The sequence below is a fragment of the Durio zibethinus genome, chromosome 7 (assembly GCF_047325235.1).
Source record: "Durio zibethinus cultivar Kanyao isolate XHJ-2024 chromosome 7, ASM4732523v1, whole genome shotgun sequence".
NCBI lineage: Eukaryota > Viridiplantae > Streptophyta > Magnoliopsida > Malvales > Malvaceae > Durio > Durio zibethinus.
The window spans coordinates 20,814,872-20,825,431 of NC_143168.1; the positions used below are offsets into that span (position 1 = coordinate 20,814,872).

Here is a 10,560-nt window from a genome sequence, read left to right on the forward strand (position 1 = left end):
ATATCAGGTAATATTTGTTAAAAAAAATAAAATTTATTGAATTAATTATCACTGTTATATTTAATATAAAAATATTTGTATAAACTATAATTAAACTAAACTTAAAAGTGATTTAAAGGCATTCATCAACAAATTTTATTTGATAAATCTTTATTTAATTGTGTATTTAGTATTTTAATCTTTTTGAATTTATATTTTTCATAATTTCAAGTTAGATTTTAAGTTTAAAATCAATGACCAATTAAGTTGAATCAAGTTTTATCATTTACTTCAATTCATAATGCGCTTAATTATTTACTTATCCAACTAGGTAAATTTGATTCAATAATTAATGCATATTTTTATTTATTTAAATAATTGAATTCAAATCATCTTAAATCCAAATAAAAAAAGTATACTTAATTACTTATAATTGTAATTTAATTTAAAAAATATTTTAAAATTAATTAACTAATTCAACCATAAAAACAGCAAAAATAAGATATTGAAGATTAAAAAAAAAAACTTAAATAAAGAATTTTTAAATTGTTACAAAAGATTAATAAGAAATATTACATTTTAATTAGATTATTATTTCAATTCGAATTTTATTTATATTCAATCATTTTGAGTTTTAAATAACTACTAAATTATTGACTTTTAAAATCAATTGAAATCTAGTATATATATATATATATATATATATATATATATATATATGCACAACCTAAGAAATTGCTAATTACATACATAAAACATTAATTATATCTTATAGAGATGCCAAACATAAAACATAGAACAGCGCCCGCCTCTAGTCTGCAAATTAAGCAAAAGAAACATTGCACTTACTGATGTACACAAGAAAGAACTGAAAATATAGATTGTGGCACGGTAAGTAGGATAAAGACAAGCGCTGCAAGAAAGGAATTGAGCAACCAGGGCGAGTTGAAATAATCTTTCTTCAATGATGCCTTCCATTTGTTCCATCTCTTCCAGCAATATTGCTCGTTCACCTTAATTACCAAATATCTTCTCATGGTAGAAGTCATTTGACGTGTAAGTAAAGTCGAGAATTTGGTTAAACGTTTGGGCAACTGTTCCATCAAATTATCAATAATTCCACGGTTGCGGAGTATTTGTACGTCCTTGCCTGAGTTGATGGGCTTATCCATCAACTCCACGTAATCAAAAGCGAACATAAGTTGGTTCTGAACTTGGAATGAATGGTTCATAGTGTTGCGCCTGAAGCAATAATCACAACAATACAGAAGCAATAGACAACAATCAATAATCAAATGCGCAGGAAAAATAAAGCACACCAAGATTTACGTGGAAAACCCTCCAGTGTAGAGGAAAAAATCATGGGCCACCAGAAAAATCTTCACTATCAAATAATAGTTATACAAAGTTCTTCTCTAGCTAAAACTAGAGCTAATCAACAACTAGAGAAACAATTGGAGAAATCTCACCAAATAAGTGACTCAACAAATACACCCTGGATTTGTTCCTAGAGAGCTTCAAACCCGATCTTCACCGTTTAGAATGTATAACTCTGAATCATAAACCTCCTGACAAGGTTCCAACTCAATCGAACCACGGATCGACTTCCGTTTAACCAACTCTCCCTTCTCCTTTTTCTCTCTCTGCTTTTCCTGGCTTTTCTTCTTTCTCTGCTTGGTTGTCGACACACCCCTTAAACAACCCCACCTCTTTTTTATTAAGTAGCTAGGGCTCTGTGTAAAATAAAAGATCAAGGCCCATGGCCTTTATTTGGTCCAAAACCACTTACATGGGACTGGACCCCATTTTTCTAACAATCTCCCCCTCCAGTCCCATTAGAAGAAGATTCATCACCATAGCAATTTCATTTGGAACTTACCTTGGCCAGGGAACTCATTCCGGCCAAGTTACTGCAAAGCTCAAACTTTTCCCTGGAAAGTATCTTAGTCAACATATCTGCCACATTTTTATCAGTATGGACTTTCTTCAATAGCATCTGCTGTTCTTCAATCACTGAACGTAACCAATGATATCTAACATCAATGTGCTTTGTTCTAGCATGGTACATGGTATTCTTACTCAAATCTAAAGCACTCTGACTATCACAAAATATCACATACTCTTTCTGATTCAACCCCAATTCAAAAAGAAAATGTTTCATCCAAAGCATTTCTTTACATGCTTCAATTGCTGCAATATACTCAGCTTCTGTAGTTGACAAAGCAACACACTTTTGCAACTTAGACTGCCAAGATACAGCTCCTCTTGCAAAAGTGAACAAATACCCTGAAGTAGATTTCCTACCATCAAGATCGCCTGCCATGTCAGCATCAGTAAACCCTTCTAGAATTGGTTGTGAAACTCCATAAGTCAAACACATTTTTGAGGTACCCCTCAAATATCTAAAAATCCATTTTACTGCTTCCCAGTGAACCTTCCCTGGATTAGAAAGAAATTTGCTCACTACACCAACTGCATGAGCAATGTCAGGCCTTGTACAAATCATAAGATACATTAAAGAACCGACTGCAGAAGAATAAAGAATATTAGACATAGCTAGTTGCTCTTCCTTAGACACTGGACAAGATTTCTTACTTAGATGAAAATGGTTGGCAAGTGAACTGCTAACTAATTTAGCATGTTGCATGTTGAATCTACCAAGCACTCGTTCAACATACTTTTCCTGTGACAACCACAGCTTTTCAGCTCTCCTATCTCGGATAATGTCCATACCAAGAATCTGCTTTGCTGGACCTAAATCCTTCATATCAAAAGACTTAGACAATTGTTCTTTCAACCTGCAAACCATACTAGCATCTTGTCCTACAATCAACATATCATCAACATATAATAATAGGATAATGAAGTTACCATTAGGGAATTGTTTAATATACACACAAGAATCCGCTGCTGTTCTTTTATAGCTATGACTCACCATAAAAGAATCAAACTTCTTGTACCACTGTCGCGGAGCTTGTTTCAAGCCATACAAGTTTTTCTTCAATTTGCAAACTAAGTGCTCTTTCCCTTTCACTTCAAAACCCTCAGGTTGATTCATATAAATGTCCTCCTGCAAATCACCATGTAAAAATACAATTTTAACATCAAGTTGCTCAAGCTCAAGATTCAAACTAGCTGCCAATCCCAGTACCACTCGAATAGAACTCATTTTTACAACTGGAACAAAAATCTCATCAAAATCGATACCTGATTTTTAAGAAAAACCTTTTACTACCAATCGAGCTTTGTACCTCACTAGTTTGTCACCATCTTTTTTCAACTTGAACACCTATTTATTCTTTAATGGCCTCTTCCCTGTTGAAAGTTTAACAAGATCATAAGTACCATTCTTTCGCAATGACTCTATCTCTTCTTTCATTGCTTTTAACCAGTGCTCTCTATCCGGAGTAGCCTGCACAGATTGAAAGCTTTCTGGCTCCCCTTCACTGGTAACTAAAATAAAATCTGAACTTGGATACCTGGTAGATGGCCTGCGCTTTCTAGTAGATCTCATGAGCTGAGACTCTACATCACTTGATGCTGAAGGTAGCTCCCCCTGCTCAACACTCTCAGGTAAAGAGGATTGCTCCCCCTGCTCAAAACTAATAGCATCTGGCTCATCACCAACTATGGCTGGCTCATTCATATCCCCAAGTTCTGTTTCTGGCTCATTTTCACCATCTGTGGCTCTTTCTTGTGAAATCCCTGTCGGTGTTGAAACATCACATTCAACAGTAACTCGTGTAGTCTTCTCATTTTTTTCAAGGTCTGCTATGGTTTCTTTTTCATGAAAGACCACATCTCTGCTTCTGACTGTCTTTCTCTTTACTAGATCCCATACCCTGTAGCCAAATTCTTCATCACCATATCCTACAAACACACACTGTGTAGCTTTACTATCAAGCTTTGACCTCTGCTCTTTTGGTACATGCATGAATGCTTTACACCAAAAAACTTTCAAGTGAGAGTATGAAGCATCTTTCCCTGTCCACATTCTTTCTGGAATGTCAAAGCCCAAAGGAACTGATGGTGACCTGTTAAGTAAATAACAAGCTGTGTTGACTGCTTCACCCCAGAATGGCTTTGGTAATTTTACCATCCTCAACATACATCTGACTTTTTTCACAATGGTGCGATTCATTCTTTCAGCTATACCATTATGCTGCGGTGTTCCAGGTTCTGTCCTCTCATGCCTGATCCCATGCTTTGAGCAATACTCTTCAAGGCCTTTAAATGTGTATTCCCCACCATTATCAGTTCGAATACACTTCAAGGGTAACCCTGTCATCCTTTCAACCATGGCATAAAATTTTTGAAAATACTGCAGTACTTGACTTTTGTATTTCAACATATACACCCAAGTCTTACGTGAAGCATCATCAATAAAAGTAACAAAATATCTGTTACCACCTAATGACTCAACCTCAATAGGACCACATACGTCAGAATAAATTAATTCCAATCTATTTTCTTTTCTCTGAGAACTTTTACGAAAAGAAACTCTATGATGCTTACCAAACAAACAATAATCACATGAATCGAGAGACATACCTTTGGTCAAGGGAATGAGAGAGTGTCTTGCCAAAACCTGTAACCCTTTTTCACTCATGTGTGCCAGCCTCCTGTGCCACAAGTTTGCTGAAGCATCATTTTCAACAGTATTTACCTGGTTACCGTTCAATTGCATCCATGTCTTATACATTGTGCAGCATAGTTTTCCCCTTGCAACTACCATAGATCTTTTGAGAAGCTTCCACTGTCCATTCTTTTGTTGACTTTCATATCCCTCCTTATCAAGGACATTAATAGCAAGCAAGTTCATTCTCATATCTGAAATGTGTCTGACATCCCTCAAAGTCAACATGCAGCCTGTACTAGTTTGTACAACAATATCACCAATCCCAACAATCTGCGACACACTCTTGTTTTCCATTTTGGTACAACCAAAGTCTCCTGCTTTGTAAGTTGTAAACAACTCTCTCTTAGGAACACAATGATATGCCGCTTCTGTGTCAACTATCCACTCAATGCCGGGATCACTAACATGATTACAATCACCATGTGTACAAATCAAAGTAACTGAATCACCATCTGAATTCACTGCTGCAACATTGCCATCATCTAAACTCTTGCCTTTCTCATCTTTTCGCTCTTGCTTTAAGATTTTACAGTTTCGTTTTATATGACCCGCCTTACCACAATGGAAACACTTCACTTTACCTCTAGACTTGGATCTATGTTTAGACTTACCACAACCTTTTGAGTCCTGACCTCTGTCGATGTTTCTACCCTTGTTCTCGTGACCAGAGCTTGATTCCCAGAGTCTACATCTTTTCGCCTCGCTTCTTCATTAAGCATACTGTCCTTTACCATCTCCAATGTCACCTTATAATCAGGAGCTGAATTAAGAACAGTCACAACTAGAGTATTCCAGCTGTCTGGCAATGAACCCAAAAAAAATAATACCTTCATTTCATCATCCATCTTAAGTTCCATAGTAGTCATCCGATTAAATATATCTTGAAAATCACTCAAGTGCTCTGTAACAAATCGTCCATCCCTGTACTGTAAAGTTGCAATCTTTTTAACAAGCATAACTTTATTCATACCTGTTTTTCTCTCATACAATGCTGTCAATTTTTTCCAAACAATGTGAGCATCTGACTCCTGCGCTACATGATGGAACACGCTGATATCAACCCATTTTTTGATTGTAGCCAACGTCTTTCTACCTAACTTCTTCCAGCTTTCATCTTTCATATCTGCTGGTTTAGTCGAATCACCCAATACTGGCTCATACAAATCTTTGCAGTATAGATGATCCTCCATCATAGGCTTCCAAATTGAATAATTTGATGCTGTCAATTTTATCATGGAACCTGTATCACCCTCCATGATCTCAAACAGAATTTACTTCTATCCTGAGTTGCTTCTGTATCGATGTCTCAAAATAACTCTCGCTCTGATACCACTTGTTGCGCCTGAAGCAATAATCACAACAATACAGAAGCAATAGACAACAATCAATAATCAAATGCGCAGGAAAAATAAAGCACACCAAGATTTACGTAGAAAACCCTCCAGTGTAGAGGGAAAAACCATGGGCCACCAGAAAAATCTTCACTATCAAATAATAGTTATACAAAGTTCTTCTCTAGCTAAAACTAGAGCTAATCAACAACTAGAGAAACAATTGGAGAAATCTCACCAAATAAGTGACTCAACAAATACACCCTGGATTTGTTCTTAGAGAGCTTCAAACCCAATCTTCATCGTTCAGAATGTATAACTCTGAATCATAAACCTCCTGACAAGGTTCCAACTCAATCAGACCACGGATCGACTTCCGTTTAACCAACTCTCCCTTCTTCTTTTTCTCTCTCTGCTTTTCCTGGCTTTTCTTCTTTCTCTGCTTGGTTGTCGACACACCCCTTAAACAACCCCACCTCTTTTTTATTAAGTAGCTAGGGCTCTGTGTAAAATAAAAGATCAAGGCCCATGACCTTTATTTGGTCCAAAACCACTTACATGGGACTGAACCCCATTTTCCTAACACATAGGCCAGGAAATTACACAAGATACGCTCTGCATTATCATCAAGGTTGGAATCTTCAGTACTTTTGTATCATCTGTAAATTCTATATCGAGCAAGCTCCCTTGCACCTTCTCACCCAAGAAATTGATTCCTGCCTCTGCCAGCCCCGTTGCACAGCGTATGAATTTCCACGAGCGTTGGGATTTTGGTTCTTCTGCTTCTGCTTTTCGTTTAAAAAACCTGTGGAGCTCTCTTCCTTGAAATGAAAGAAGGCAACTATCATGTACTAAGCCCAGAAGATGCTTGATATCTTTCGTGTCAGTGGGACAGTACTTTTCAGACCACATCTCTGGTCCTTACGCCTCTTTTGTGAATAAAGAAAGAGCCGAACGAGCGAACTCATCAAGAGCATCTTCACCCTTTGACTGTATTATGCGATACAGCTCGAAGAGCACAAAGGAAGCTGTTTTTCGAGCAGTAACAAATCATATCGAATGTCAGTTTGAATCCGTCCCAATTGGCAAAAATCCTCTTGTGGGTACTCCCCCAGGATTAGCTGAACAATAAAGCATCCATCATGGACCAGTCTTTCGGCAAAAATATCAGAGTCAATGCAAGTTTGGTGATCTTTATAGCATTTCGTTTTGCGATTGATTTCATGGCCACTACAAATACGCGTGCATCAAGCTTGGTTTTCTCTATAAGCCTTCTGAAGCAATTCCTTTTGGCAACTTCCATTGCCTGTGAGTGTTCCGTATGATGAAAACAGTCATAGAGACCAATTGGGATCACATTTGGTTCAAAGGCTTTTGCATTTACTTCACGTAGTTGACGAGGCACTCTACTAATACTCCAACTATTTGCGTCTACAATTTCAGTACGTAATCCACTTGTGTTCGGCTGTTAAAAAGGTGGCACATGCAGTGAATTTTAATCGGCAATAATGTTATAAAATGCATTTTTGAAGATTTGATATTGTTAAAATAATTGTATTAAAATTTAAGTAAACAAAAAGCATTTTTTTCTTGAAAATAAATTATATAATTTATTATCTAAATAATCATATAAGAATATGATGTTTGAAAAACTATTTTCTTAAATCACATAAAATTTGGTAAAACTTTTAGTTTTAAATCTCAATTCTTCTGGAATATGTTTAAATTTGTGTAAGGAAGAGAAAATAACTTTTTACTTTTCTTAATTAAGTTCTTATAATTTGTATTTGAATAAATTTGTATTTTTTATTTGCACTCTAATAAAATTTTACTTCAAATGAAAAATTGATTTATATTAAAATTTTATTTAGATAAAAATTAAATATTAAAAAAAGTATTTTAATAAAATAAAGATATCGAAACTCCCTTAAATAAAGCGCTAAAATATTCATAAAATTTTTTGTTATTTTAATTTTTCAAAAAGAAAAAAAAAAGAAAAAGATAACCACAAAACAAAGGCCAATCATATATATCATATTATATTACAAGATATATGATTACTTGATAAAATTTGTTTCCTTGGATGCTTAGGTGGATAATCTATTTATTTGACATGTAAGACAATTCTTATTTTTATGTTATTTATCAATTAAATAAATTCATTTAAAATAATTATTAGTTATCTAAATCTCTATTATACTTTAAATCAAGGGTTGATTTAATTTTAGAATTCACAAATTAAAGAATCTGAAAAGATAAATATTTTAAATTTGATAAAAGTGAAGAATCAAATTCAAAATTAAATCACCAAACAAAATTTTCAAACTTTTAAAATCTCAAAAAGATATTTTTATCTTAAAAAATTTCTTTATATTTTCTTTTGTTTTTTATTCTTTAAAATTTAAAATCACTTACTATTTTTTTTTTTAAACTTGAAATATATTATCGATTTAAATTAAATAAAATTTATTTCAAAACTCACTCTTTTCAAATTATAAAAAATATATAATAAAAAAAAATTGGGCATCGTGGGTTAAAAAAGCTAGTATAGTTATATACCTTACACAACCAATAAGAACCCAGAATCAGCCCCAATCTCTTATCACAACCCAGAGACAATAGACCCAGTAGACAAAGTCGAAATAACCAATAGGCAAGAAAGAATACAAGAAACCACAATTAAGCAACACACAGACGCAATACCAAACAACACAATCAACAGGAAGTGATTGAAAGGTCGAAACACAGAAACACACAATTGAAACGTGGAAAAAAAAAAAAAAACCACGATTAGATCTTGATCTCTTATGTACAAAAAAAAATGTATATTTCTCCGACGTCGTGTATTAAATTGAAAACATCAAAGCTAACCACGTAATTCATTTATGTACGGCAGGGCTTTTCAATTACCCGTTTAGTACCTAAGACAAGCCTACCAAAAAAGTGAGAATGACATCAAGCTACTTTACCACAAAAATCAAACAAGGGAAAGGCGTTTACCTTTTCTTGAAAGAGCCTTGCCTAATGATAATAAGTTGGGTATCGTTCAACCAAACACCAATCAATTAAATAGAATTGTTATGGTCGTTTTCTACTGCTCAAAGACAATAAATAAAAACATTAAAACATTAATCAAAGATTTGGATTTGGAACATCAATTACTTTCTTGACTGAGGAAAGCACTAGTAGCCAGCAGTGGAAATTAATCAGCATGCATTAAGTCTTTCTTTATGCATAAAGTGGTTGGTTATAAGTGCCAATCAGTAGATTGTAAGTAACATGAAGAGCTTTTGGGCATAAATAGATAAAGAAGTGGAGAACTTGATTCAGAAAAGAAACATATTAATCAGCTATGTTTTGAATCAAGCAGAAACAACTCCATCATTTTCTTAAAATCTATTACTACACTTTTATAATCTTTTATAGACTTCTAATTGCATTAAATCAATTCGGAATACTTTATATTATGGTATTGAAGGGACAGTTAATTTATAATCAAAAGGTTGTATGGTTGTATTTCCACCTATTGGCCCCACAGCCCAAAAGAGAAAGTTTTTGCCTTCACACTGGGTGATTTCCATTTTCCTTAGAATCACTCTTGAAATGATATTCAAAAGTTATCCTAAGGGAAAACAATCAAGGATTCACCATCTCATACCTTGAAAATATACACAAATTTTCAGTGTAACTTAAATGTCGAGTATGCATACATCCTAAAGTTTGTTTCCACAACAACAAATCCTTGAGGCGAAATATAGCAAAAGAATTGCATGACTAAAAGTAATACAACTACAAAAAGCCCGGACAACAACTACTATAATCAGAAGCCCAGAGAATTTACCTGTAGGAATGGACTGGTTACGATGATGAGGGGTGACAATGAACGAGCAAGAGGAAGAGGGAGTGACAATGACACCGCCAGACGACAACAATGCCGGCCGTCCAATCGTTAGAAAGCACTGGGAACGACGGGTGAGGGGCGTGAGCAGTAGGGGTCGAGATCAGGGAAAGGTGAGAGTGAAAATGAGGAAGAGAGGAAGAGGGAGTGACAATGATGTAGCTGTATGACAATGACGCCGTCTGATTGTCGGAAGGCACTGCAGACGACAGAGGTGAAGGACGACAGACCACGGGGGTCGAAGTCGAGGAGAGGTGAGAGTTAAAATAAAAAAGAGGGATTAGGGATTTTAGATTTAAAGACGGGTTGGAGTCGGCTGAATAATTTTTTTTAAAAATACAAATTCAGTACCGATGCAATAATTCCGGTGTCGGTGTAATACATGGACACTGTTTATCGATGAAAAATTTTATTAATAAATTTAACGTCGATTTTTTTTTTTAAAGTTTTACTTACGGTTTACGGAGGACATATTTGCCGTCAATAAAATAAATCGATAATCAATCGATATTTCCTAGATAAATTTAAAATTAATTTTGTATTTTAATCTATTAATGATTTATTGATATTTAAGTTGGTGTCAAATTCAAACTAGAAGTAAGAATCTGAAATGATAAGTACAAGGTTGGTCAGAAGCAAAAATTGAAATTATGCTTGCTGTTTGTATTCTTATACTCAAATCAGTGAGATAAAGAAGGAAAGAAAGGGTAAGA

General features: G+C 34.7%; 1 protein-coding gene across 1 annotated transcript; it reads right to left on the minus strand.

The window, feature by feature from the left end:
* Window positions 1-824: 824 nt before the first annotated feature.
* Window positions 825-1,211, minus strand: LOC149518109 (uncharacterized). Its single transcript, XM_089764352.1, has one exon. It carries the CDS (start codon window positions 1,209-1,211, stop codon window positions 825-827), a length of 387 nt encoding a protein of 128 aa, XP_089620478.1.
* Window positions 1,212-10,560: the final 9,349 nt, after the last annotated feature.

Excerpts from the sequence above, each read along its gene's own strand:
- LOC149518109 (XM_089764352.1), bottom strand. The coding sequence starts at position 1,211 with ATGAACCATTCATTCCAAGTTCAGAACCAACTTATGTTCGCTTTTGAT.